Source organism: Tursiops truncatus, chromosome 4 (genome assembly GCF_011762595.2).
Source record: "Tursiops truncatus isolate mTurTru1 chromosome 4, mTurTru1.mat.Y, whole genome shotgun sequence".
NCBI lineage: Eukaryota > Metazoa > Chordata > Mammalia > Artiodactyla > Delphinidae > Tursiops > Tursiops truncatus.
In genome coordinates this window covers 33,039,119-33,067,008 of record NC_047037.1, presented here as the reverse complement: position 1 = coordinate 33,067,008, position 27,890 = coordinate 33,039,119, and the positions used below count along the sequence as shown (strand labels likewise).

The following is a 27,890-nucleotide window of genomic DNA, read 5'->3' as shown; positions in this document are numbered from 1 at the left end:
CGCCACAACTACTGAGCCTGTCCTCTAGAGCCTGTGAGCCACAACTACTGAGCCCGCGTGCTGCAACTACTGAAGCCTGTGCACCTCGAGCCCATGCTCCGCAGCAAGAGAAGCCACAGCAATGAGAAGGCCACGCACTGCGATGAAGAGTAGCTCTTGCTCTCCACAACTAGAGAAAGCCCACGTGCAGCAACGAAGACCCAACACAGCCGAAAAAAATAAAAATAAAAATAAAAAGAGACAATGGAGGGGATTTCCCTGGTGGTCCAGTGGTTAAGACTCCACATTCCCAATGCAGGGGGCCTGGGTTTGATCCCTGGTTAGGGAACTAGATCCCATGTGCAGCAACTAAAGATCCTGCAAGCTGCAACAAAGATCCCACACATGGCAACAAAGATCCCCCATGCCACAACACAGCCAAATAAATAATAAATAAATATTAAAAAAAAAGACAATGGATGAAATGGAATTCTAAAAAATATTAAATACCAAAAAAAGCAAGAAAAGAAGAACTGACGAACAAAGAACTGAAGAGACAAACCAAAAACAAATGGCAAAAAAAAAAAACCAAACAGTATCAGTAATTACGGACTAAACATTCCAGATAATAAAAAGCAAGGCCCAACTATGTCCTGTTTACAAAAAAGCCGTTTTAAATATAAAGACACAAATAATTTAAAAATTAAAAAAAGATAAATTAAATACCTGGGAAAAAAATTAACCAAGGAGGTAAAGCATCTGTAAACTGAAAACTGTAAGACACTGATGAAAGAAACTGAAAAAGATACAAATAAATGAAAAGATAAGCTGTGCTCATGGACTGGAAGAATATTGTTAAAATATCCTTACTACCCAAAGCAGTCTGCAGATTCAATGCAATCCCTATCAAAATTCCAATGGCATTTTTCAGAGAAACAGAACAAACAAACCTAAAATTTGTATGGAACCACAAAATATCTCAAATACCAAAAGCAATGTTAAGAACAACAAAGTTGGAAGCATCATGCTCCCTGATTTCAAACTATATTACAAAGCTACAGTAATCAAAATAATACGGTATTGGCACAAAAACAGATCAATGGAACAGACTAGAGAGCCCAGAAGTAAACATATGCATACATGATCAATTAATTTACGACAAAGGTGCCAAGAATATACAATAGGGAAAAGACAGTCTTTTCGATAAATAGTGTTGGGAAAACGGAACCCCCACATGCAGAAGAATGAAACTCGACCACTATCTTATATCATACACAAAAATAAACCCAAAATGGATTAAAGACTTGAACATAAGACCTGAAACCATAAAACTCCTAGAAAAAAACAGGCAGCAAGCTCCTTGACACTGGTTTTGGTGATGATTTTTTGGATTTGACGCCAAAAGCAAAGTAACAAAAGCAAAAATTAACAAGTGAAACTATATCAAACCAAAAAACTTCTGCACAGTGAAGGAAACCATCAACAAAATGAAAAGCCAACTTATCAAATAGGAGAAAGTATTTGCAAATTATATATCTGATAAGGGTTAATATCCAAAATATATACAGAACTCATACAACTCAACAGCAAAAAAAAAAAAAAAAAAAAAAAAAAACTGATTAAAAAATGGGCAGAGGATCTGAATAGACATTTTCCCAAAGAAGACATACAGATGGCCAACAGGTACATGAAATGGTGCTCAACACCACTAATCAACAGAGAAATGCAAATCAAAACAACAATGAGATACCACCTCACACCCATTAGGATAATTAACATAAAAAAGACAAGAGATAACACATGTTGGCAATAACATAAAAAAGACAAGAGATAACACATGTTGGCAAGGATGCAGAGAAAATGGAAACTTTGTACACCATTGGTGGGAATATAAATGGTGCAGCCACTCTGGAAAACAGTATGGAGGTTCCACAAAAAATTAAATACAGAACTACTATATGGTCCAACAGTTCCACTTCTGGGTATTTATCTAAAGGAAACAAAAACATTAACTCGAAGATATCTAACAGCCAAGACATGACTGTCCAGCAATGAATGAATGGATAAAGAAAACTGGTATGTACACGTATACACACACACACACACACACACACACAAAATGGAATATGATTCAGCCATTAAAGAGGAAATCCTGCCAATTGTGGCAAAATGGATGGACCTTGAGGGCATTATGCTAAGCAAAAAAAGTCAGAAAGAGAAATACAAATACTGTATGATCTCTTGTTAAGTGGAATCTAAAAAAAACAAAATCCTCAAAACTCAATAGATACAACAGAGAACAGACTGGTGGTTGCTTGACAGAGGCAGGGGGGTGAGGGGTGGGCAAAATGGATAAAGGTGGTCAAGAGGTACAAATTTGTTATAAAATAAATAAGCTGTGGGAATATAATACACAGCATAATGGTTATAGTTAATAAAAAAAAAAAAAAAGGTGGCCAGACTCATCATTTAGGCAGATCAGAAGACTCCTCTTTGGACAAAAATGAAACAATTCAAGAAGCACATAAAGTTATGAATCTAGGAGAGGTGTCCAATAACTAGTTCATCCACACCATCTCACCCAGCTCAAAATGGACAAGACCCAACTATGCTCAGTACTTCTAAGCAGCTTTTTACCCCCTGTTTTTTTTTTAAGTGATATTTAAAAAAATTAATTATTTATTTTTACGTTTGGCTGTGTTGGGTCTTCATTGCTGTGTGCAGGCTTTCTCTAGTTGCGGCAAGTGGGGGCTACTCTTCATTGCGGTGCGCGGGCTTCTCATTGCAGTGGCTTCTCTTGTTGAGGAGCATGGGTTCTAGGCTCGCAGGCTTCAGTAGTTGTGGCACACTGGCTTAGTTGTTCTGCAGCATGTGGGATCTTCCTGGACCAGGGCTCGAACCTGTGTCCCCTGCACTGGCAGGCTGGTTCTTGACCACTGTGCCACCAGGGAAGTCCCTACCCCCCACTCTTAATCATGGACAGAAAACCAAGAATTACTAGATATCTGATAAATTCCTCTAACATGGAAGATAAAAACCCAGATAAAGGGAAAAACACAGCTTGGTGGAAGTAGAAACTATGCAGAGATAAGAAAACTTAAAAAAAATACATCAATAAATCCTCTGAGAGCTCACAGAAGGTATTAATCAATGAAACAAGAAAACATTAAAACAATAAAATATAAATTCAAAAAATGAAAACAGGTCTAAAACATGATAGCAAAATGAAGTTGATAGAATATTGAACTGCAAGAATCTCTCAAAAAGATAAAAATAAGTGAAAAATAATAAAATCTAATATACAAATAGCAGAAGTACAGAAGGAGAGAACAGAAAGTGGGAAAAAAACCCCTCATCACTGAAATAATTCAAGATTTCCCAGAACTCAAAGATAGAAGTTACCAGACCAGAAAGGGCCCAAGTGCCCAGCATAATATAAACAGATCCTCATGAGAGTGTATCATTTTGAAATTTCATGAAACTGGGGCAAAAAGAACTTCCTAAGTAGATTACAGTTACATATAAAGGATTAAGAATCAGATGGCTTTAGACTGCTCAATGGCAATACTAGAAGCAAGGAGACAAACAATCAAAAGTCTAAGAGAAAGCAGTTTCCAACCTAGAATTTGATGCCCAGCCAAACTATCAGTCTAGTAGGAATGAGAATAGAAAAAAGAATTTCCACACATAGAAAGTCTCAATTTACCTTCCATGTGTTCCCTCTCAAGAAGTTACGAGAAGAGACCTCCATCACAATGAGACAGCAGATCAGGATGACATGCAATTCAGAAAGAGGAGATTCAACAGAAAAGAGACAAATGGTGGTGAATGGAGCTCCTGGGACGATGGCAGTGTACAGAAGTAGACAGAGGGTGACAAAGATCCCTGCAGTCACCACACCTAGTTTCTAAGCTGAAGTCAGAACACTGGGGTGAGCCTATCTCAGAGTCCTATCTGTGCTTGGCTTATCTTGGCCATGAACTTGACATGAAGCTGCTGCTCTCCCCTCCTTAGCCTGCTGCTTCACACTATAGAAGTGTTCTGTTTTGACTTACTCCAGAGAGCTAGAGATAGGCAATAATAAGCTCAGATGCAGAAATACAGAGCAGCTCACTCCCCCAATGTGTTTCTCCAGACATCTAGTATTTGACACACATTACAACCCTGAGAAAGGCAGGAACAACCGGGAAGGAGCAACAGGGAGTTCCTATGGGACTAGCAATCTTCTATTTCTTATCCTCGGCACCTGAATGACATTTTGCTATTCTTTAACCAGAACATATTTTCTATACACTCTTTTTTATGTAAAAAGAAAAAAATACCCCCAAATTATAGCACATGTACAAGTTTAACACAGCACAAGTTTAAGCAATTAATCTATGTTGGGTCCCATCTTAGATGGCAGCTGTATCCCTGAAACGATCAGAAATTTCTGGAGGGATGAGGTATGGGAAGTTCTCTACATTCCCCCAATCCCTGCCCTTTTCCCAGTGGGTAATATTTTAAAACCTCATGTCTCAACAAATAGAGATTTTTAAAAAGTTATTTAGATGTTCAAGGAGAGCTAGTACTGGTTTACTAAGTCCTAATCAATACACCCCACTGCTTTATGACAGAGGCTTTGCATGCATGTTTCAGGCACTCCTATTAAAAGCTGACCAACTTCCAAAAACAAGCAGCAACAACCACAAAGCAGGTTAGTTTTGGCTTCCCCCTACTTCTACACTAATCTGTTTGAAATCCTTTGTTGTAAGACATTTACAATCATGTGTCATACCTTGCTGATTCCTGATGGCATTTTAGGCACTCCAGTGTCAAGATTTTTCTTTGCCCATTCAAACCACCCAACATAGGCCAATTCTGAACAGGAGTATAGTGAGCCCTCCATGTAGTGTTTCATTTCCCTTACTGTCTAACACAGGTATTTACAGTGTATCGAAACAAAAGGTCAAGAAAATTTAAAAAGGACCCTTGGGTAAATGTTTCTCCTTGGACTCGCGCAATCAATTTCTGCTTTCTTTATATTCCAACATTTTAGAGGGCACTTTTAGAGGTACCCAGATTTTTATACCCATTTCATATTTAACTTCTAGGCTAAATGTTTACATAGGTTTTCATTATTTTAAAAAATAGACTGAAACTGAAAGGGGTTGAATGGGGGAGACTAACAAGAGATTAACAGTCTATGAATAACAAGCCGAGGGTTTTGTTGTGCAGTTATGTCTCTATGCATATAAGCACATTTCTGGTGGTGAGGAGGTCAAGGACAGGATCTTACAAACCTGCATAAGAAAATCAGCAATGTATTCCGTTTTCAAGCAGTACACATTCTGGGCAGCAGCTTCTGCTATATTAACTCCCAAGTCATCTGGTTTTAGTTTATTAAAGTCAGAAAAGAGATGTGTAGCTTCTTTAAATAAAGATACAGAATGACCAGGTAGCACCTAAGGAAAAAACAAAAAGCAACACAATCTATCAGTGTTTCAAAGTAGTTCAACTGTATAATCTACACATAAAGGATTACCATTTCACAAAGCACAGAAAATCAAGAATTGATCACAGCAACCTTGTCAATACAAACCTTTGCTCCTCCTGACTGAAGAAGGCGTTTGAATCCTGCTTCTCGGGACTGATCGACATGTAAAATAACCTTCCACCCACTAAATGCCCCCTACAAATAAAAAAATAATCAGTGTTGAAATTATTTGGAAAAATAAATGACAAAATAATATAAAAAATACATTATTTTCTCTGTCAATGAATAACCTTATAATCTTTACTTCTGATGAACACACTGATAACTATCTTGGTCAGAATACTCTGAAACACATAGCCACGGTGTCTGGCACACAGCAGCCCATCAATAAATACTTGAAGAATGAAGGAAAATGTTTTAATGATTTGGTAACATTAAAACAAAGCAACGTGACATTTGTTTAGTCTTTTCTACTATTTTTTTCTTAAAACTAATCAAAGGTAGAGCCTAAAGCACAGCTTCTTAGATGAGATGAAGCCTCCAGTTAATATTTCTCTTGAAAATATTTACAAATTTGAAACATAAAATATTTAAGTACAGAATTAGCAATTAACAGAAGCCTGTGGAATTACTTTAAAAGAAAGGGAATCAAGGCTAACAGGGACTTGGAGACAGCAGAGAACTCAGAATATAACACAAAAGATGATATAACTCAGGTTCTTAACCTTTTTGTGAGCCATGGACCCATTTGGAAGTCTAGTAAAACCTATGGATCTGTTCTCTAAATAACTTAAAAAAAATAACAGCTTATATTGAGATGTAATTTCCATACCATATGAATGTTTTTTAAATGTCCAAAATAAAATACAAAGTATTACAAAAGAAACCATTTTATTGAAAAGTATCAAAATGTTTCAAAATCTGTGACAAAATAATAGACGTGCTTCTATATTAAACCCATCATAGGGTTGAAAATACGGTTCAGTCAAAAATGCATTAAGGGACTTCCCTGGTGATCCAGTGGTAAAGAGTCTGTCTTCAAATGAAGGGGATGCACATTCGATCCCTGGTCAGGTCCCAGGGATCCCACATGCCGTGGGGCAACTAAGCCTGTGTGCCACAACTACTGAGCTTGCATGCCTCAACGAGAGAGCCTGCGTGCTGCAAACTACAGAGTCAACATGCTCTGGAACTCACGCGCCACAACTAGGAGCCCATGCACCCTGCGTGCCACAAATAGAGAGAAGCCCGCACGCCAATGAAGAGCCCATGCACTGCAATGAAAGATCCCATGTGCCTCAATGAAGATCTCATGTGCCACAACTAAGATCCAACACAGCCAAAAAAAAAAAAAAAGCATTTAAATACACCTAACCTACTGAAGATCATAGCTTACCAGCCCAGCCTATCTTAAATATGCTCATAACACTTATATTAGTCTGTGGTTGGGCAAAATCATCTAACACAAAGCCAATTTTATAATAAAGTGGTTGAACATCTCATGTAATTTATTGAATGCTATACTGAAAGTGAAAAACAGAATGGTTTTAAGTATATCGGTTGTTTACCCCCATGATCACGTGGCTCACTGGGAGCTGTGGCTGCTGCCTCTGCCCAGTATCACCAGAGAATACTGTACTGCATAATGCTAGCCTGAGAAAAGACCAACATTCAAAATTCAAACTATGGTTTTTACTGAATGTGTATCACTTTTGTACCATCATAAAGTCGAACCATCGCAAGTTGGGGAGGTCTGTATGTACTATTTTAAAGTTGTGACAAACATAAACAGTATTTCAAGTTGCAATCATAATACAAGCAAAAATATCTGATTCCTGCGGGGCAAAATCATAGTACTGTTCATAGTGTTGCGATTTGTTGCCTAGACTTACAATGAAGGAAATGTTAACTTTCAATTAGAGGTTAGTAAAAATAAGGATGTATTTCTTCCCCCATCCAAAGTGTATAGCCTTCCTGGATCCCAATGTTCATTGTAGCACTATTTACAATAGCCAGGACATGGAAGCAAGCTAAATGTCCACCAACAGAGGAATGAATAAAGAAGATGTGGTACATATATATGATGGAATATTACTCAGCCATATAAAGGAACAAAATTGGGTCATTTGTAGAGACGTGGATGGACCTAGAGGCTGTCACAGAGTGAAATAAGTCAGAAAGAGAAAAACAAATACTGTATATTAACGCATATATGTGGAATCTAGAAAAATGGTATAGATGAACTTATTTGCAAAGCAGAGAGACACAGATGTGGAGAATAAACGTATGGATACCAGTGGGGGGAAGGGAGGGGGTGGGATGGATTGGGAGACTGGGATTGACATATATACAGTACTATGTATAAAATAGATAACTAATGAGAACAGAATGTATAGCACAGGGACCTCTTAGTGCTCTGTGGTGACCTAAATGGGAAGGAAATACAAGGAAGAGGGGATATATGTATACATGTGGCTGATTCACTTTGCTGTACAGCAGAAACTAACACAACATTGTAAAGTAACTATACTCCAATAAAAGACAAAACAAAACAAAACAAAAACAAAGTGTATATAGCCTTCCTGAATTTGATCTATAAAACTCCTTTGGGAGAGTCTGTGGACCCCAAGTTGAGAAGCCCTGAAGCTGGATGCTAGAAAGACTCTTTGGAAGAAATACAGTATGGGTCACATTTTACACATATAAATGATTTTTAAGAGAGCTATCAACATTATATATATCTTACTGCTGATCATAATTAGAAGAATTAGGAATCAACACTAAGCTCAATTTAGAATGTCCAAATTAAGTATATCAATCAAGTGATAAAAGACAAATAGAATTATTCTTATTTTGTCAAGCACATTCTCTGAAAAAAAAAATCTGGACTAGTCATGACATCGAATGCCATTTATACTACCTACATAATTATATACGTTAATACCTCAATAATGCCTGATTCTTGTCTTTGCTGGATTTTCTTCCTCCATCTCATCGCTGCAAGTGCTAGTTTTCGTTGCTGTACACTGATTCCAGTCAAAACATCAAGTATGGAACTACTTCCCCATTCATAGTCTTCTTCCTAGAGAATTAGTCCAACAAACTTTTGAGTTCATAGAATATGTCCTCAAAGAATCCACAATCTAATAAGAGTTACAAGCTATACATTCCATTCCTCTAAATACAGAGGATACTAAGTAAGCATCAGTTTATGAGCATGGAGGAAATGTAGATTAATTTGGCTTCGTATGAAAGTCAAGTATATCTGGCTTTTAATTAGAAATCAGAAGAATATTGCATACATTTCTAAGAAACTATATCTTAGCAATTGGTAATAGATTATTGGGCTTCACCTACTGTAAGATGAACTTCACAGAAGGACATGGTCTCAAAAGAGGTATGTATTAACAGCTTGATTACCTGTCTACACAGGCGAGATCCCTGAATGATCTTGATTGAAAACGTCAAAAAGTACACGATAGATATTACTGCAATGGTCAGTTAGGAACCAAAATATTTCAAATAATTAGCTTAATATTTTATGTGCTGGAATCAGTTATTAAGACCTTTACTTTTAAAGAAAAACAACCCTTCACATGAATTTGCATACACACCAGCATGAAGCGCCCAGCAGTCCTGCAAGCTTCAAGGTAGGAGCGATGGAGCACCCACTTCCCAGCTGCCACTGAAGCTAAATACTTCTCGTTTCGAAGTGGATGTCCCACAACAATGTGTGTACAGTTGGGATCAAAGCACTGCTTCTCAATCACTAATCCACCTTGATTAGAAAAAATATAGGTACTTTATTGATTCTTAAATTTTCCTGAGGGAAAATGTACCTCAACTATGCAGAGGAATTATTTATAAACAAAATGTACCAATAAACAAACCCCCTAACATACTTTACATATATTTTTTAATAAAATAATGTTTATTATGAAAATTTAAACTCCAACAGTAGATAAAACAGTAAAATGAACCCCCATACACTGGCTACCATACACTGGCTAAGATTATCAAAATTTCACCATCCTTACTTCAAACTACCCCGTTTTTTGCTTAACCATTTTAAAGCAAATACCAGATATCATTTTAATTTATCCCTATGTATTCAGTATGCATCTCTAAAATACATGGAAATTTTCTCATACAGCTACAATGCCACTATTAGATCTAATATAATTAACAAAAATTCTTTGCTCTCTCAATACTAAATCCTTGTTCAAAGGGGGAAACTATTTCTTCTGCTTTTAGTGGAAATAAGGTCAGTAGACCCACACAGAAGCTTGGGAGGAAAACACTAGGTAAATAGAGATGAAGAAGGTGGGAGCTGAACCCTTTTTCAGATATGTATTATGAAGTCTGACTTTGAGGACAGAAGAAGGCATAAGTAAATGTAAGCTTATGTAAAGCATGGCTTTTGATTACACTTTAGAGGTTAGGCAGAGTATCAAGAACTTTCTAAGATTTCAACAAAACAATGGAACTCCACTCATGCTTTACAGATGACTCTAATAATAGCAACAAGACTTTCTGAGCACTTACTATATACATGCCAGGGACTGTTGAAAGTTGAAAGTATTAACTCATTTAATCCTCACAACTCTATGAACGCACTATTGTTATGTGCAATTTGCACATGAGGACACAGGTACAGAGTAACTCACCCAGAATCACAGTGACAAAAGAATAGGTAAAAATTCCATTCCTAATATCAATATCTAACTCTACATAACAAATTTATTCTGTGACCAACAGAATAAATAGTTCTCCACATCCTTAAAAGGATAGCACTAAATGACATTTAATCTTTTCTTGATGATTCAGGGCCACTATTAAAAACAACCATTATTTCTTAATGTTTTCTCTAGGTCAAGTTGTCATATTAAGTTCTTCCCAGTAATGTTCTTAACTCTATAGGGCTGCTTTGTTCAATACAGTAGCCACTAGCCACATGTGGCTACTGAACACCTGAAGCACAGCCAGTCCAAGTTGAGATGTGCTGTACGTGTAAAATATATCCCAGATTTCAAAGACTTAGTAAGAAAAAAAGGTAAATTATCTCACTGATATATTATACTAATTACACATTGAATATAATATTTTGCATATACTAGGTTAAATAAAATATATATTTAAAATTAATTTCACCTCTTTCTTTCCACTCTTTAAAATGTAGCTCCTAGAAAGTTTACCTTCCTAGTATGCTGCTTTCAGAATGGTGTCAGATGGAGAGCCTGACAACTAGTGGTATAAGAATGTCACATGAGGAGGAGCTCCTGTCTGGATGTCACTGTACCTTCAACTTCATAAAAATGTAGTTTTAATCATATTTTAAGTCTATAATTCCATTGATTTTGTCCAAGGTTTCAACAATGAACAAATGCTCAAAGCAGCATAAGATTCTTAAACCTTAATGGTTGGTTTCAATTTAAATCTTTAAATCCTATGACCCAGTGACTTTAGATTTAGATTAGAGCTTTATAAAATCAAAGTTCTACTGGTGACTCAGTGTATGGCCTGAGGCAAGTTACCCATCTTTTTAATCTCAATTTCCACAGCTTACAAATGATATCAATAATTAGCTACATTTGACTTCCAAATAAGGTTACTATATGGGACATTTTTGACCTAAGTAAAATACTTGTACCTAGTTTTTCAATCAGATGACAATAATCAATACGTTCTTGAGGATTCAGGGATGACAACTGAAATATGTACTGTTTTTTTAAGTCTTCATGAGTCTCCTCTGTCGTTATAATCTGGAATGGAAGAGTTTATTTTAGAAAAAATTAACATTAAAAAGTTATCAGGCCTATGTTCTTTTATAGTGACATTTTACTTAGTCTTCTGAGTTATCAAATATAGAAATAATAATAGAGTGCAAAGAAATGCAGTTTTCAACATTCGATGAACCCTTGATATTGGTATCAATAAATTCTGAATGCAGCATAAGAGCAATATCCAAAAGCCTTATCACCAAACTAAGGATAAACGAACCTTTTCTCTAGGGTGTGGAGCCACAGGTGGGTTGGCTAGGGGGAAGGCAATACTGGGGGCTTGAGGCGTAGGGATCAGGTGGCTGTCTTTTATTGGAGTTTCCAGTTCTTCAGAGATCGGGTGTTTTGGGGCTTCAGTCACACATATGTTCTCAGGATCACAGACAGCTGAGGGCAATAAAATGCTGCAGTGTGATGTTATCCAAATACGACTAAGAACAAAGTCTAGGAAATATTCTCATCTGTCTTAGCCAAGATGAAATTAAACACAAATTCTGGAATGTAAAGAGTACATGCAAAAAAAGTAACCTATTTCTAGAGCTTATAATTAAATGCAATTAGTTAGCTTTAAAAGGGCAAATGGCTTCTCTGTGGGTTTGCCTAACCCTTTCTTTAAGTACCATGCTCTCACCAGTAAAATGTAAACAAAATTTTAAAAGTGAGAGCAATTCTACACCTGAAGAAAATCAGAAGCAGAGATAAATCTATATATCTAGTATAGAGATATAATCATGTGAAAGAGAAAGGGGGGGAAAATGACCAATGATGAGAGATGGGAAGTATTTTGTTTTCAAGGTAAAGTCCAAGGAAGTTGGATAGGGAATCCAGAAAGAAACACATACAACTCCAAATGTAGGTATGTGCTGGGTGGAATTCAGAAGAAGACTTAAATGTAACTAAGATGACTGGAAGAAAAACCAAGCATTAACTACACAACGCAAAAAGGACTGGAAAAATGTACAGGGAAAAAAATGCCTAACCCTAAATTTCCAAATTTAAGAATCAAAATATATTTTTCAATTTACCCAAATCTAAGGTTTGGGTTTAAACTTAAAACATCTAGTGAGTTTTTCATTTGCATGTACAATTCAGAGAACCACAGTAACCACAGGTGCTTATCTGTTTATTGTCAAGAGGTCAACATGTACCTAATACAAACAACTAAATAGATTTCTTTCTCATTACCCTGTTCAGCAATTTCTGAATCATGTAAAGGCTCCTGGAAAGGAGAATCCTCCAATTTTTTAACATCAGCCTGAAGCTCAGAGTATTGTGTGGGACAACTAGGCCACTGCAAATTGCTGGCAAGTCTTGCTCTCTCTTCCCTGGCTGTAGGGTCATCCCAAATGATCTGTTCATTTTGGGAGGGCTCTGTGTTGACATCAGGTACTGTTTGACGAGACTGCCTAAGGAATAAAAGTCACAATTTTAGTAACGGATAGCCATAACAAAATCCCACTCATAAATTCTGTAAGTCTTGTAAATTGGTGGTTCACCTTTATATGTCCACCATCTAGCACATAGTAAGCACTTGAAAATACTTATTGAATAAGTGAACTTCGGGAAATTTTTAATTTTTAAAATGTTTCTTCCAGAAACTTATCTGTTTTACCTAGAAAATGAAACACATATTTTGACTGAATGTCCATATATTTAAAACTTCAAAGGGGGAGTTTACTGTCAAGAAATTTTAAAAAATTCTAAATGATTACTGCTTTTAAAAAGGGATTTCTCTTAATTATATAGGCTTAGGGTAACATGGTAATGTTTAGAAACCTGGTTACTTTGCTGACCAGTCAATAGTTGTATTTTTATCACTGGAAATAGTAAGAACTATAATTACACAGGAAGTGTACTATCTACAGGCTGCCTTAAAAGCAGGTCCTTTTGGCTACTGGTAACCAAACCTCCCAGAGTCTAGGTAGAACAGCCTTACAGTGAACTACGGTGAAACATGTTTTTATGGTATAACTGTAACAATTCCACTGGAAAGTAAATAGAATTCCAATATCTTCCTTCACTGTGTATACTGAATATTTCAATTCCATATATATATGGAATCTTAGTAAAAATAATTTGCCAAAGCTGATGGTACTCCCAAAGTGTTCATTTGCCTCAAATACAAGGAAGATGGCCTTTTATTCTCAGAGCTTATTTATTTACTCTGACTTTGACACAAGATTTAGGCCCTCTAAAATGATAAAACATGATCTGGTCTATTAAACAAAAAACCATTTTTGCTCAGTACTCAGATAAAAGAAATAGCCTCATGAAATATACAGTTAATGTAGATAAATGCACAGTTAAATTAATTCAAGATATAAGTACCATAATTCATCAATCAGAGATTTTTCTATCAAGGAAAAGATGAAGTTATTCTACTGAACTTAAGTCACATCACACTAAGATCTGTAATCACCTTCCCTAGAAGACAGATTTATAAAGAAAATACAAAACAAATGTAGTTCCAATAAGAAGTAACTGCTTAAATATATATATACACATATATATATGCACTTACTGTTTAATACCAATATTATTTAATTCTAATATTAAGAACTGAGGGGACTATCCATTGAATCCATTTCAAACAAGGCAAACTGGATCTTAAAATCATTTCCTTCTCAGGGGAGGTAATAAAATGTATTACTCATGCCTCACAGGAAGCAGTTGCTTCGTATGGAATTAACCTCTGCTTCCTGTCCCCAAGTAAGAATTCTAGAACTGCCTGGAACAAGAGAAGGAAGAAGGAAAAGTTAGGAAGGAAGGGAGGAAGGAAAAGCTATTCTGCCACCAGCGACAGGTACGGACCTCAGTGCCTCTAGGACTCTACTTCGTCCGCTGCGGGCAGAGCGAGCGCTGTCAGGGGTTGAAGAGGCACTGTTACAACCACTTCTTGAAAGGGAAGTCCTCTGCCCTTGGGGTTTCACTAGTGAAGTTGCAGACATTATCTCCTGCAGCTGCTTTTGAAAGTTCTCTCTCATCTCCAAGGTCTGTGTCAGAGCTTGAAACAAACACAAATACACCAATCAAGGGAAGTTTCTCCTTTCTATCACACCCTATTCACATTAACTATTTTGTCTAGATTTGGTTGAACATAAATTTATTAACTTGACATTTATCAGATACTTACTATAGGCTATAGTAATGTACTAAGACTATGAATCCTGCAGAACATAAAGGCAACCCTTACTACGAGGACTGTAGAGGAAATAATCAGGAAGCCCTTTGCAGACACTGTGCTAAGACCCACAGTCGTCATCCTTTTGTAGAGCTCCCTGCCTGCTTCTGACCCTCTCATGTTCTGTACTACACCAAGGTACATTACAGTCATTTATGATTTTCCCCTATGGTCCTCAAAAACACAGACCACAACATACTTATCTTTGGTTTCCTTGTAGACTAAACATTGAAGTAGGTACTAAATAAAGATTTTTGGAATGAACAGAGTGGGACTAACTAAACAGGTAAATCATAGACAGGGAAAGCTATGGTAGGGTGAGAAAAATAGAAAATATTAATCCATTAAAAAGAGGACACCTATAGATATAAGGTTATTCAATGCTGTACTCTTTATAACAGCAAGAAATTAGAAATAAACTACATTCCCATCAACAAAGAACTGGCTAAATAAAGTGGGCCATTCATACTGTGAATACTATACAGTTGCCAAAAAAAGGGAAAATGACTGAAAAAGATCCTATGTACTAATAAAGACACTCCACAGGTAGAACTGCTAAATAAAAAGATCAGGATCAAAGTATAAAACAGAATATACAATAGTCAGTATTTACGCATTTTTTTAAAAGTGGGGAAGGAGAAAACTTATTTATTTATTTTTGGCTGTGTTGGGCCTTTGTTGCCGCGCACGGGCTTTCTCTAGTTGTGGCGAGCGGGGGCTACTCTTTGTTGCGGTGCACGGGGTTCTCATTGCGGTGCCTTCTCTTGTTGCGGAGCACGGGCTCTAGGTGTGCAGGCTTCAGTAGCTGTGGCACACAGGCTTAGCTGCTCTGCGGCATGTGGGATCTTCCCGGACCAGGGCTCGAACCCATGTCCCCTGCATTAGCAGGTGGATTCTTAACCACTGCACCACCAGGGAAGTCCCAGAAAACATGTTTGATTGTACGCATGAAACAGCTCTAGAAGGCTCCATAAGAAAATAACATCAGAAGGGTGGGAGAAACTTTTCACACCTCCTTCTGCACCTTTAAAACCATGTGAATTTATGTTAAAATATATTGTGCACATAATAAAACTTTTTGAAAGTCACTGAAAGGAACTGAACCAAAGGACAAATGTTTAAAAAATTACCAACTCCACCTACCTTTAATAGAATAGGGCTGTGTCACACTAACTCTGTAAAATACCTAGTTCCACACATTTCACAGGTTTCACACTAAAATCACTTAAAGCTTTGTTAACTATTACTTAATGATTGGCATGGAACCTCAATTCAGTCCTCAAATATATGCTTTACTTGTATTCAGCAACATAGAAAAAAACTTTTATTTGTCCATCTGATGCAAAGGAAGCATTCCATATTAAAGATACATATTTATAAATTTTTTTTGTTTGTAATTTGAAATATTTTACCTCCTTTAGAGTCATTCCTGCCATTTCCATTTGATGTTGCTGGTTCTTTATTACTGGTAGTCATACTGTCTATATCATTTTCTTCTACAGGCAAATGATCTGGCTATTGAAGGAGAAAAATTACCATTTCTCAAACCAAGCCCAGTATAAGGTTTCATAGCAGTATATGATTGTACATTCAGCTTAAAGAGGGGGTAAATGTATCATCAATATCATCTACCTCATCATCCTTCGTTGTCAAATCAGCTGAGAGTAGTCGGTTATTACAAAGTCTGCCATCTTGCACTGCACTGATATCCAAGCTCATTTTGGGATTATAAGTATGTGGATAAAGAGATTCAGGAAGATGTTTATACTCTTGGGCACACTGCAATACAATGGTGTGCTTTAAAACAGGACTGAAAAAAAATCTTAGCAAATAAGTGATGTTAAGTAGAATAAAGACAGCCAATACATTATGTTTTAAGATGGCAAGAGTCCACAAAATTAAAGTTTTGAAAAGTAGTTGACACTTAAAAATTCCATCAAATGACAAACTGTCCTCACTTTTTAAATGTCATGTCCACTAAAGTATAAAATCTAATTCTATTTCTATGCTTTTGCCAAGGTATCTATCACATTCCAGGCAATACCCAGAAAGAAAAGGAAAGGGAAGAAGAGGAAAGAAAAGAAGCTGTATTGGCATGCTAAATTAATTCTCCTCAAATTATTATAAAATTTTCTTTCATACCATTTTTAATTAGCAAAAAGAATCAGAGACTCTGAAAGAGTACCCATTAAAGACTCGTTAAGCATTTAAGGATTAAAGATCTTAATTTTTTGATGCCAAAGATATGAAATGTGTAATTAACTAAGGTTATCGAACTTGTTTACATACAAAGTAATGGGTTTGTGCCTTGAAATACTGTTTACATGCATTTTCATTTAACAGGGAGGGGAGGGAAAAAAGTATGGCTTACTTCTAAAAGCCAGTGCTCTGAAACAATGTGTATTCCTCTCTCTTTTACAGATTTATACTCCCGATTAGTGTCATTTGGTCTCCCTTGATAAATGAAATGAGTCACTGTCTCATCAAAACTCCACCTGAAACAAGCAAACACACACAAAAATGAATACCTGAGAGAAATAACTACATTAGTTTAAGATGATCATTACTGTCTATAAACAGAATACTCTGACCTTCTCAAAACTTTCAAGAACCAGAGGAAGCAAAAAACATTAAATGACAGGCTCCACTTTCATTGTCAAATTTTATACATATATCTCTAGGTATATAAATGCAGAGACATATTTAGAAGGATATTCTTGAAAATATTACTTTCCTTTGTATACTTTTCTAAATTTTCAATTTTCTTTTATAATATCATTTTATAAAGGTGATATAACAATAAAAGTATTTTCAAGTTAATGAAATGGCAAAGCATCCAATCTGTCTTCCAGTTGTTGGCAGTCACTATTCACTGTACATTTGCTCTGTGCCCCATAACACACTGTACTTTACATAGCATTATTTCATCCATTCCTCACAACAATCCTAAAACAATGTATTATTTTACTCATTTAACAGATAAGAAAACTGAAGGGCATGGTTAAAGTAACCTGTTCAAGGATATTCAGTGAATAAGAGGTAGAGCCAGTTTTGACTTCAAAACTCACACTCTTAGCTATTACATTATGCTCCTGATTTCTTTCCATTTAATATTTTCTTGATTATTTTAGGAAAATAATCTAAAAAAGTAAAATATGTCATCCTTCAAAAGATCAAGTAAAAACCAAGGAGGAAATAAAAAGTGTAATTCTAAATGTAATCACCAAAATAAAGGGAGGTTTCTCTTTATGGATACCTAACATACTTCCCATTTCCTAATTAAGAAATATCTCTGAACGTGTTTTTTTTTTTTTTTTTTTTGCCACGTCGCTCGGCTTGCGGGATCTCAGTTCCCCGACTAGGGACTGAATCCTGGCCACAGCAGTGAACGCCCAGAATCCTAACCACTAGACCACCAGGGAACTCCTATTTCTGAACTTTTTAAATAGCCAAGTTAAACAAATTAAGAAGGAATATTCCCTCCTAAATTATATTATAAACATTCTATTTCTCACTGTCCATGTGTCCTTAGAAATAATAGTGAAAAACCCCCTGCTAATTGAATTGCCAGTCTTTCTAATAATTGTTTCTATTTCTGCTGTGAGGTAAAACAGTAAAATGTAAATAAATTATCAAGATAATTCAAAAAAAAAGGAATATCTTTTGCCTGAATCATCTTGGTTTACTACTATCTGACTCCACTGTGATAATACAAAAACTGTGCCTTTTAGTCCTTCAAGAACAGACCATCAATGGTTATAGACAGTAGATGGAGATAGATCAGGAGTTGGCAAATTTTTTCTTTCTTTCTTTCCTTTTTTTTTGGCTGCACTGCATAGCATGCAGGATCCTAGTTCCCCGACCAGGGATGGAACCTGTACCCCCAGTAGTGGAAGTGCAGTCTTAACCACTAGACCACCAGGGAATTCCCAGGACTGGCATTTTAAATCTTATAGAAACACAAGTCATATATGTTCCTTTTAAATCTTACATCAAGTCCACATCCAAATGGAATACTGAAGGAAGCATTCAATTTTGACAAATATGAATACTCTCATAGGGCTACTGTGAGAATGAAATGAGATAATACTTGCCTCATACTAAGCCCTCAGCAACTAGTAATATAAATATAATAGTAATTACATAACATTAGACAATTACATAATAATTATTATAGAATAATATGTCTATAAAATAGACAATACAAATAATAGTTATAATAAGTAAGAAACCTTTACCCTTCGACAATAGATGAATTAAACACTAAGATGCTTATAACTATCACAGACCCATTTTATTTTTACATTCTCCTGATCTAATTTCTTTATCAAAAAGAAAGATAACTGAAATGACTTACCAAAGGGAAAGATAAAGCTAATCATGTTCCTCAAACTGTTTGTTACTTGTAAAACCAATCATTGTGCTATCTATGAATGGCTGAAAACAGGTGATCAAGAAAGCAAGCTCCACAGACAATGGAGGAATACAATCAATTCAGGATTGGCCGGAATAGGCAAGGGTCTCTCATTCCCTGATACTGATGCCATTTATGCTAGAGACCTGTCTCTAGTCTGGCTGTCAGGTTGAGAGTGGATCTGATAAACTATGCCTCCAGAGTAGTAAAAATGATAGAAATTCAAACATGCTCAAAAAGACACTTTTAATTCAGGAGTGCTGCAGTACTTAGTACTACTTACAGAAAGGTTCTAATTTGAAAATCACTAAGAAACATGCTTAATGTCAGACCTAAATGTATTACTAGACTATAAACTCCTTGAAGACAAGGATTTTTTTCTAGATTATACTCATTCATGGATCCCAAGTTTTTAGAATAGTGAGTGGCACAAAATAAGTTCTCATATATTTGTTAAACATGCCCTAAAAGCATACTTGTAAGAGTGAATTGATATGGGAGAGAATATTTTAAAAGGATGTGCTAAATTAAAAATCAATTGGAGAGATTTTGTAGATAATATGACAAACTAAAAGTCAAAATAATGTTTTTTGTAGATGCTCACAAAAGTTTTAGGTTTCCCTATAAATTTAGGCCGTACCACCAAACAGAAAGATGAACCAACTACCTGTAGTCTGCACCTAGAGAGGCTGCAATCCCATTTAGTTCACTCTGCTTCTTACTGAGTTTTTTACTAACACATACCACTACCTTGTGAAGTGGCTTTGGAGCTTCTTCCTGCCCATGGAAAATAAAAGAAACAGATCAACGATTATTGTTTTAAGTGTTTTTTATCTAAAACTTCCTTATAATGAGAGATTTAATTCTACCTTTTCTGACTGGGCATCTTTCAGTTGAGGGCTGGCAGAAAGAGCGACAGTATTTCGAGAGCTATTTGCCAAAGCAAGTTTCAAGTTTCTGACAATGACTTCTGAGAGTGGTGTACTCAGTTTCCTTTTCTGCTGGCTGGGACCTCCTGGAGTTTCCAAGGCTGCAAGTGCATCCTGTATGTATGGAGGGGGAGAGGGAGAAAGGAAGAGAGGAAAAGGAGAAGAAAAGGAGAGAGAAAGGAAGAAGAGGGGAGAGAAGGGAAGAGAGAGAGGTAAACAGAAAAAGGAAAAAGGGAGAAAAAAGAGGTAAAGAGAGAAAGGGAATAATCCTCAATATTAATTGGATTATAGTTTTAACCTCCTCCAGTTTTCCTCTAAACAACAATAAAAAGACTGAACTAGTATCTATTATGAAGAAATTTCATACTGTCCAGCAAATTAGTTCAAAGAGACTGACAAGTTTACATTTTCAGCAGCACTTACCACATTTGTCTGATCTTAGAGTTGAAGTTGGTTAAAATTAATGATACCAAAAAACAAAATAAATGAACAAGTAAACAAACAAAACACACAGACGGAAACAAGTAAGCAAGGATGGATATAAATAAGACATGAACTATAAAGAAGGTTAAAAAGTTAGATTGAGCTGAGAATTGTGAAAAATCTTCAAAGGTACAAAATGTATTCCTGTTCCCAAGCCACCCACAATTCCCTCGTGAGCAGAGGCCACTGCTGTCCAGGGCTTGTGCTCATTCTCTTTCCCATCTACATAGTATTCCATGTATACAGCAGTAAGTATTTAACCAGTGCTCAACTGATGAATATTTAGATTAACAATCTTTTGCCGGTATAACAATGTAGTGAATAACCTTGTACACACACATTTTGTACACACAAGAGTAAAGGGAACCATTTAAGCAAAATGTGCGCACCAACACTGACATTCTCATGAGCAAAGCATTAGTGTTTCCCAACATGCTTGACTTCACAGTGGGTAATCAGATTTTTCTTTTTTGCCAATCTGATAGGTTAAAAAATATATCTGCATGCTTTAATTTTCCATCCTCTTATAGTGAATGAGATTAAACATCTTCATGCATGTATAGTTTTCCATCCTCTTATACTGAATGAGATTAAACACCTTCATGCATGTATAATATTTCTATTCAATTTTTTGTGACAGATATCTCTTCCTATCCTTCGCTTATTTTCCCATTAGGTTATTAGTCTTTTTAAAATATCCACTTGCCTAAATATATCTGTATATATTTTTATGTACATATATACCCACTATGATATACACATATTTGTTCCCAATTTGTCATTTGTCAAATTTTTGCCATGGAGAATTTTTTTTAAAACAAATACTTTTATTGCATATTTATAAAATCTGCATAGTTGAATGTAGAGAATTTTTTAATGCTGTCAAATTCATATGAATCTTTTATTTCTTTTGGTATTATGTTATAGTTAGAAAGGCCTTCCTCACAATGGAATTATTTAAAAACAAACTCACTATCTCATGGCCTGTTCTAGTATTTTTATGCCTTCCTTTCTTGTACTTAAGTATCGGACCCTCTGAAATTCATTCTGATGTAAGGTTTGAGGTTTTATCCTAACTGTTTTCTCAGATGGCTACCCAGTTGTCTGATTTGAATGTCCCCTTAGTCATATAATGCATTCTTCTATCTATGGGGTGTAATCTTCTGCATTGATTTGATTATTCATGTAACAATAACACACTGCTTCAATTACTGAAGCTCTATAAGATGTTTTAATAATTAGTAGGGCTAGTGCCTTCCCTTAATTATTCTTTTCAGAATTTTTATACTATTTCTGCTTACATTTTTAATAGGATCTATATTATCTTTTTAGATCTTTAGGATGTTTAATCTTTTTTTTGAGAATATGGTAAGGCTTTCTATTTGCAAAAGTTTTTTTTTGGTTTTTTTTTTTTTAAATTTCTCTGCAGCATTTAAAAGAATTCTTCATATACAAAAGAAATCAGAGCTCCCACACCATGTCTACCCGCCTTCTGAACCTATGCCATGAGCACTGCTTTCCTTCTGGTACTTTCCCCCCCTTAAACATTAGATCCCAACTCCTCTCACTAATTCTCCCCTCTCATCTGCACCATCAACTGGATCTCTACTGATCCATCACATTGGCATAGTTATTTCTTCCATTATAAAAACAAAACAACCTTCTTTTGATCATACTTTGCCCTACAGCTAGCACCCCATTTCTTGATTCCCCTTTACAGTAAGACTCCTCAAACGCATAGTTTATAGTCAATGTCCCGAACTCTTCCCACATTCCTGTAGGAACCCACTTGCTTCCACCTCCACAATGTCACAATAACCCTTATTGTTAAGATCACCAGCGTCCACAATGCCAAATCCCGTGGTCAACTTTCTATTCTCACCTTTGTTGATCTTTCAGCAGCATCTGACATAGTGAACTACTCCTTCCTCAATACTTTCTTACTTGGTCTCTAAGACAATCTCTAGGCTTTCTCTTCCCTCACTGGTGGCTCCTCTCAGTCTCCTTTGCTGTTTCCTTCTCTAAATGTGAGCCCCTATGGGTGTTCCTTAGACCTTTTCTCTTTTCTTCTTCTGCTCTCTTGGCATCTCTTCTTATATGGCTTTAAATATTACCTACAAACTCGGATCTCCAAATTTCTTTCTCTAGCCCAGACCACTCACCATTCCTCAAACTCCAGGCTTTATGTGTAACTGCCTATCTGACAAAGTACTTGGATGTCTAACAGGCATCTCAAACTTTATGTGTCCAAAACACGAGCTCTTGATCTTTAGGCTCCAATCCCAAAGCATTCTATTCAACTCAGTTGACTGGCAGCTCCATTTTTCTAATCTCAGACCAAAATTCAGAGAAGCCAAATTCTAAACATTTAAAAACTCACCATGTATTAGGGAAAATTGATTGAGAATGATCAATATCTACACATATCCTTGTAAAACTATTAGACTTTAAAAATAAAAGAAAAATCCACATGGCTTTCAGGCAAAAGGAAATAATTTACAAAGACAACATAATTAGATTGGCATTACAATTTTCAAAAACAACATACATAAAAGCAAGGTAGGGCTTCCCTGGTGGCGCAGTGGTTGAGAGTCCGCCTGCCGACGCAGGGGACATGGGTTTGTGTCCCGGTCTGGGAAGATTCCACATGCTGCGGAGCGGCTGGGCCCGTGAGCCATGGCTGCTGAGCCTGTGCGTCCGGAGCCTGTGCTACACAACGGGAGAGGCCACAACAGTGAGAGGTCCGCATACCGCAAAAAAAAAAAAAAAAAAAAAAAAAAAGCAAGGTAGCAGTGGACCAGCATTTTCAGGAAACTCAAGGGAAAAAAAAAAAAAGCAAACCAAGAATAGTACATCTGAACAATTTGTTGAAGAATCAAGGCCTTAGTAAAAGTTTTAAAGGTGCAGAACTTCATTCCTACCAAAAGAGGACAGGGAAGCTTCACAAAGGACAGACAGTGAGCATTTCATATATTTAAATGCAGAGTTAAGATTAAAACAAGGGTGAGGGCCATGGGTTGAAGAATATATAAACATTTTATTTTCTGACAAAGTAGACAAATGTAACTAAAAATAGTGGAAGAGAGAAAAGGTGGAAACAGGATAAGATCATTGACTGCAATAGAAGCAGTAAGCAGGGGATCTAGACATAATTTAAAACTGTCATATAAAAGGTTAAGAAGGGGGATTAAGAACACTATAAGAAACCATGAGGCTAAAACAAACACTTTCCTAAATACCAAAAGGAAAAAAAAAACACAAAGAGGACACAATAAGTGAAGAAACATATAATAAAAATATATAAAACATAATCACAAAGCAATTACAATATAATATATGACAGAAATGAGACCAAATACAATATAAGTCATATTAAATGTGAATGTGCTTAACCTGCCTAACTGAAACATTTTCAAAATGGCTCAAAAAGCAAACCCAACTCTATGCTGTATACAGGAGACCTACTTAAAACACAGCAATCCAAAAAGGCTAAAAATGAAGGAATGCACAGATTTATAAGGGAAATGAAAACAGTAAGAGAGAAGCGATTGAAATCCTGATACCAAAGTACACTTCAAGCCAAAAGCATTAAATGAGACAAAGGACACATTCCTACTTACATAACAGTTATGAATATCTATGCACTAAGTAATACTGCAATTATCTATTCAAAACAAAAACCACATCAGATGCAGGGAGAAATTAAAAACACACCAATATTAGGAAACTTGAAAATACCACTTAGTATAAGAAGAGTTAAATGAACAAAAAATAGTAAAGGATATAAAAGATCTAAACAATATAATCAATATGTCAGACTTTTATCTATAGAGAGAAAACCCTGATAAAGAATATATCTTATCAAAGAATGTTTTCAAAAATCAAAGAATGTTCTCAAAAACTGCTCATATATCAGGGTACAAAGAAAAGATCAGTAAGTTCTGTGAAGTAGAAATATTACAAACAAAAGTCTGATCACAATGCAATAAAACTAGAAATTAAAAATGAAACAAACAAAATCCTTCCATCTGGAAATTAATGAAAACTCTACATATCTGAGTAAAAGGTTATATGAGTATTCCTTATACTATTTTTATTTTGCAACTTCTTGTAAGTTAGGAATTATTTCCAAGTATAATATTAAAAAAAAAAACTTATAATACTTCTTTGGCAAGGATGGGGAAACTGGGTGCTCAATACACTATTGGTGGAAGTATAAACTGGTACAACCATTTGGACAGCCTGTCAGTCTCTACTGAAGGTGAAAGATGACCCAGCGATTTCACTTCTAGGTATATACCAAAAAGCAAAGCATGTATACATATTCCAAGAGACATGCACAAGAATGTTCATAGTAGTCCTATTTGTAAGAGCAAAAAACTAGTAACCACCTAAATGCCCATCAACAGTAGACTGAATATGTAAATTGTGATATATCCATATACTGGATTATTACACAGTAATAAAATCAATGAATTATAGAGATAGCAACATGGACAAATCTTCTAAATGAAGGTTGAACAAAAATAGACAGACTCATAATACATGTTATGATTCCACCTATTTAAAAGTGAAAAACAAGCATAACAAAGCTAGTGGTAGAAGTCAGGAGTATTACCTTTGGGGAGGAAGGAGGAAGAAGTGATGGGAAGGGGGGACTTGAGGAAGATTCTATAGAATTGGCAATGATCTCTTTCTGAATATGTATTGTGTCTTCCCAACTGTTAACACTAATGTTTCATTTATCAGCACATTTGTTGTACTTTTCTGGATGTGTGTCAATTAAAAATTAAGTTAAATAAGGGGCGCTTTTTATTGTGAGGGCTAATGTATGTTCAATTTTGTGACCCATATGGAATCATGGGCCCTTCTGTTTTCAGAGAAAAAATTCAAAATACCATATTACATCAATTTGAAGAACCACTGATTATAAGATGAAGAACTATTTTATATATCACAAAAGACAGAGAGAGAGAGACACTGCTAAATACACTATGACTAAACAATGAAACCTTTAAATGTGTTTTGTACCTTCACTGAGACTATTTCTATTTCAGAACCATCAGCTTTTCACTGCAAGGTAGAAGAATGGTCTCAATGACTAGAAATATTTCTACTATCTTCTTGTCTCCTAATATTATTTCATTTACTATTCAAAGAGTCTATGAGCTTTGAGACCTTGGAAATCATCTAGATATGCTCCATGATTTTACAGACGGGGATAATGAAACCCAAAGAGGTTGACTCGCCTTAAAAGGCTGCAAGAGGAAAAGCAGAGGCCTGACTCTAGATCTTGCAGTTCCCAAACCAGTGGTTTTCCTCTACTTCTTAAGGCACAAGGAACAGTGTTAATCACAGCACAAAATGTTACTTCAGAAGAAATTTGATCAAAGATTTAGCTTGGAGAAAACTGTCCCGGGTATCAATTTATATTTATTTTCTAAAGATGAACAATCTGTAAACTTTAAGTCTGCTCCAAAACATACTAGTAAAAACTATTAAACTCTATGAGTAAAACCTCAATAGATAAACCGTACAATAATTTTGCAAAGTCATGGATAAAAAAAAACATGGTTTGAATAGCCATTTGAAAGGCCAAAAACTACTAAAGGAATAGTGAAGAAATTATCTTTGGGGAATGAAAGGAAACCATTTGAGAAGCTTGAATTAGCCCTTGATTTGTGAATGAATTTTTCAGAAGGGGAGCCATACTCCAGTGCTCAGAAGATCAAAGAAAGATGCACACTTAACTCATCTTTTTAAGGGAAATGATTGAAAAGTAAAGTGATAACAGACATTTTCAGAAAGAGCACCGGGTGTACACCTAGAATCAAAACGTAAGTAGCAATGTGTTTATGTTATTTTACAGTTTATGAAACTATTTCATCACACAATTACACTTAATCCTTATGATAAACCTGTAAGTTTTCAGAGTAAGTGATACTATGCTCTTTGTACAAAAGGAACTAATGCTCAGATACATTAAATGATCTGTGAGTCATACCGTTCATGGCAGATATAGGACTTGAATCCAGATGTCCTGATTTCACACCGTATATATCTCTAGCTGTTACCTCAAACCTGGATATATGTAGGGATTCAATACTATGCATCTATTTGCCAACACTTCTGGAAGTTACTACTACAAACTTCAGAGGTGATGGAGAACTTGGTGCTTTACTTTATAAGCTATGAAACTGTTATCTCCAGCACCACTTTCTATAAGCCTTACCTTCACATCAAAGGAAGGCTTGAAGAGTTTGTCCTTGGACAGAAACTTTGATGGTGTATCCAGGCATAATGAGGGCTCCTTCTGAAGTGGCTGTCCTGCTGCAGGGGAGACTGAAGCCTGTCCGGAGTGCTGTGAGATCACTGCATGGAAAGCTTTACTCTGAAAGCGGTTCATATCTAAAGGTGTAACGGCTGTTTTTCTGTGAGTTTCCAGGTCTGTGACAGGATGCTCTGGAGTATCTGGATTTAGATTCACCCCGTTTGTTGTCTCAGTTTCCAGACTTTGTTCTAGAGATTTAAAATGAAAAGAAACAAATGTGAGCCACTAATGTCTTTTGTGTCTAAAGAGGCACACAAGAAGTGATGTTTTTACATCTTATTGTGAGTTTTCATGTGAATTCTCAAGTATACTTCAAACCACAAAGTTATATACCTACTTTCAAAGAAACAAACCAGACAATATACTAAAATGTGTTGAGTTAGACAAGTACATCAACTGAAAGAAATAATTAATGAAATTAGATTTCCTGTTTCATCTTGTTGTAACTTGAAATATTCTCAATAAACCTCATAATTTGCCCAAAATTATATAAATAATGTCATCTTAGTCAATGGCAGAGTAAAAAAGAAAATCCCAATTACATGCACTCAGAGTTAACAACTACGGTCAGGTTTTTGGAAAGTGCTTAATGAAGTTTTAATATTACTTTGCCTGCCTTGTAAAATTTCCAGGTTGTCTAAATAAAGTAGTAAGTATGGGCTTCCCTGGTGGCGCAGTGGTTGAGAGCCCGCCTGCCGATGCGGGGGACACGGGTTCGTGCCTTGGTCCGGGAAGATCCCACATGCCGCGGAGCGGCTGGGCCCGTGAGCCATGGCCGCTGAGCCTGCGCATCCAGAGCCTGTGCTCCACAATGGGAGAGGCCACAATAGTGAGAGGCCCGCGTACCGCAAAAAAAAAAAAAAAAAAGTAGTAAGTAATAGCTTGGAGAAGCTTCCCTGGTTTGCCCAGGGATGCCATCATCTTACAAGAGAGGCTACTGTGTCCTCCCACCCTGCCTCCTACCTTTTTTTCAACATTTAACAAATACACTTATTAGACGGCTGCTCTGTGCCAGGCCCAATCTAGACAATGAAAATATATAATGCACATGTACTCCTTGCCTTTTCAGAGCTTATGGTTGAGCGGGGAAACATGAAAGTAAACTACAACGGTAACACTGGGATGAGAGCTACAAAAGGCCAGGGTGTTATGGCAAGACAAAGGCCATACTTGGTGAGTCAAGGAAGGCTTTCCAGGGAAAGTGATATCCAAGTCGAGAACTGAAAGATAAGGAGAAACAGGCTAGCATGAAGCAGGCAAGAGATAACATGCAAAAGCCCAAAGATGAGGAATAGAGAGCACTTTACTCACAAGATG

General features: G+C 36.2%; 1 protein-coding gene and 1 long non-coding RNA gene across 6 annotated transcripts in view; one reads left to right on the top strand and one right to left on the bottom strand.

The window, feature by feature from the left end:
- The window catches only part of TOPBP1 (DNA topoisomerase II binding protein 1), a 79,194-nt gene that overhangs the window by 5,929 nt on the left and 45,375 nt on the right, over window positions 1–27,890 (bottom strand). For 4 of the 5 annotated variants that reach the window (XM_033855374.2, XM_033855376.2, XM_033855375.2 and 1 more), the window contains exons 14-27: window positions 26,475–26,761; window positions 19,700–19,873; window positions 19,498–19,607; window positions 16,788–16,911; window positions 16,049–16,195; window positions 15,829–15,931; window positions 14,047–14,239; window positions 12,421–12,641; window positions 11,456–11,622; window positions 11,106–11,217; window positions 9,070–9,233; window positions 8,400–8,537; window positions 5,561–5,650; window positions 5,262–5,423 (exon numbers count right to left, since the gene is read on the bottom strand). In XM_033855374.2, the coding sequence (XP_033711265.1) occupies window positions 5,262–5,423; window positions 5,561–5,650; window positions 8,400–8,537; window positions 9,070–9,233; window positions 11,106–11,217; window positions 11,456–11,622; window positions 12,421–12,641; window positions 14,047–14,239; window positions 15,829–15,931; window positions 16,049–16,195; window positions 16,788–16,911; window positions 19,498–19,607; window positions 19,700–19,873; window positions 26,475–26,761 (2,192 nt within the window). Of the gene's footprint in view, window positions 1–5,261; window positions 5,424–5,560; window positions 5,651–8,399; window positions 8,538–9,068; window positions 9,234–11,105; window positions 11,218–11,455; window positions 11,623–12,420; window positions 12,642–14,046; window positions 14,240–15,828; window positions 15,932–16,048; window positions 16,196–16,787; window positions 16,912–19,497; window positions 19,608–19,699; window positions 19,874–26,474; window positions 26,762–27,890 lie in introns of those variants that run through there. The other variant, XM_073803805.1, reaches the window with a different exon arrangement.
- On the top strand, window positions 3,828–4,949 carry LOC141278545 (uncharacterized). The gene is made up of 3 exons (XR_012331335.1): window positions 3,828–3,910; window positions 4,378–4,424; window positions 4,596–4,949. It is a non-coding gene; the product is annotated as an uncharacterized lncRNA (long non-coding RNA).